Source organism: Sinocyclocheilus anshuiensis, unplaced genomic scaffold (assembly GCF_001515605.1).
Source record: "Sinocyclocheilus anshuiensis isolate Anshui unplaced genomic scaffold, SAMN03320099.WGS_v1.1 scaffold115, whole genome shotgun sequence".
Lineage (NCBI taxonomy): Eukaryota > Metazoa > Chordata > Actinopteri > Cypriniformes > Cyprinidae > Sinocyclocheilus > Sinocyclocheilus anshuiensis.
In genome coordinates this window covers 772,061-773,523 of record NW_015548219.1, presented here as the reverse complement: position 1 = coordinate 773,523, position 1,463 = coordinate 772,061, and the positions used below count along the sequence as shown (strand labels likewise).

At 38.6% G+C, this 1,463-nt stretch overlaps 1 protein-coding gene across 1 annotated transcript in view; it reads right to left on the bottom strand.

Annotated features, from left to right (window-relative positions):
* LOC107654136 (major histocompatibility complex class I-related gene protein-like) overlaps positions 1–1,089 on the bottom strand; it is an 8,270-nt gene extending 7,181 nt beyond the window's left edge. The window contains exon 1 of the mRNA XM_016441073.1: positions 570–1,089. Within this exon, the coding sequence (XP_016296559.1) occupies positions 570–630 (61 nt within the window). The 5' untranslated portion in view covers positions 631–1,089. The remainder of the gene's footprint in view (positions 1–569) is intronic.
* Positions 1,090–1,463: the final 374 nt, after the last annotated feature.

Genomic DNA, 1,463 nt, shown 5'->3' with positions numbered 1-1,463 from the left:
ACGAGGCATTCCCCATAGCGACCCCTAGAGGACGCAGTTTGAAGTTCCCATGAAAGGGAACTCAAGTTGTATTTTCAGTGTTGGTCACAGCGCCTTTTAATTGCTGTTTTGGATCCGGCAATTATTATTTTACAAATTAAGCACGGAGTATAAATCATTATAATCCGTAATTATGTCCCCACTGGATGCAACAAATGCCTTGTTTATAATGGGTTTTAATGTTTTTGTCTCATCGCTCCGGGACATCACAATATGGTAAGGGACGTAACATTTCCGTCACAAGCTTGAGGTAATCAGAGCACACCTCGCTTTTCAGACAGATGAGCTTTGTAAAAATTTGCGTTTCAGAAAGGCGGGGCATAGAGGAGAAACAATAATGTACAGTATGTGGAAAATAATGTTTTTTTAACCTTAAACCGCATAAACACCTTTCATTACACCAAATAATGTTCTTTTTAGCAACATCATATGACCCATTTAAGAAATAATCAATGCTCTAATTATGAACATTCAAAATAAATCAAAACATGTTTCTTATCAAGTAGCCTATAGCTGCGGTGAAATCATACCTGCTAAAACAGGAACTGGAACCAAAAGGAAACACATAATAGCAGCATAGGTTGTGTTCATTTTGTTGTTGACGAAACGCCTGTATAGGCTGGTTTTGATAATCACAGAGAATGTTGAGAATTACATTTTTGAGAATCACAGCTGGTTCCTGTGAGATGGTTACATGAATTAACTTTTAACTGCGGAAGCGGCCCTGTCCCAAATGGGACACTTCATGTAAACTTGCAGTGTTAATTTGGCCGCCGTGCGCGTTTCCGTTTAATCCAAGAGATCGTATGGTGTCCCATTCGTCATTTTAGGTTTAAAGAGATCCCGAGCGCCATCGATGCCCACTTCAGCCGACTAAACTGAGGCGAACTGCGCAGCAGACTTGTATATCATAGTCAAAGCGGCGTTTACTGGAGGCTACGTCTCGAAAGTGTAGGAGGGTGGGTACAAATTTGGGATAGGACGAGGACCAACACCCTGCCTGTGTAACTTTTGGAAATCAGGGCGCAGAGTAATCTGGGAAATTAAGTTCTTGTGTGAGTTGTATGAATAAAAATCACAACACCACACAGTTTGACAATTTAAAAAAATATAATTCAATTTAAATTTAAAATGACAATTTTAAAATCTGTAGCCTGCCTATAGAAAACCGTCCAGTGCTAATAGGCGACAACAATGTCATGCAAATAAAGCTGAATTGCACTGAAAGAGAAAAAGAAATGTGAAGCATTACTGTCTCACTGGATTTTTTTACAGCATTCGCTGTACTCGAATGCTTTGTCGATATTGGAAACAACAGCTAAATACGCTTGTTCCATAGTTTCTTTAGATGCTGAAAAATAAATAAATTAATCATCTACAAATATTATGTAGGCTACATTTTTGCGATCGCTGGATTTATTCTT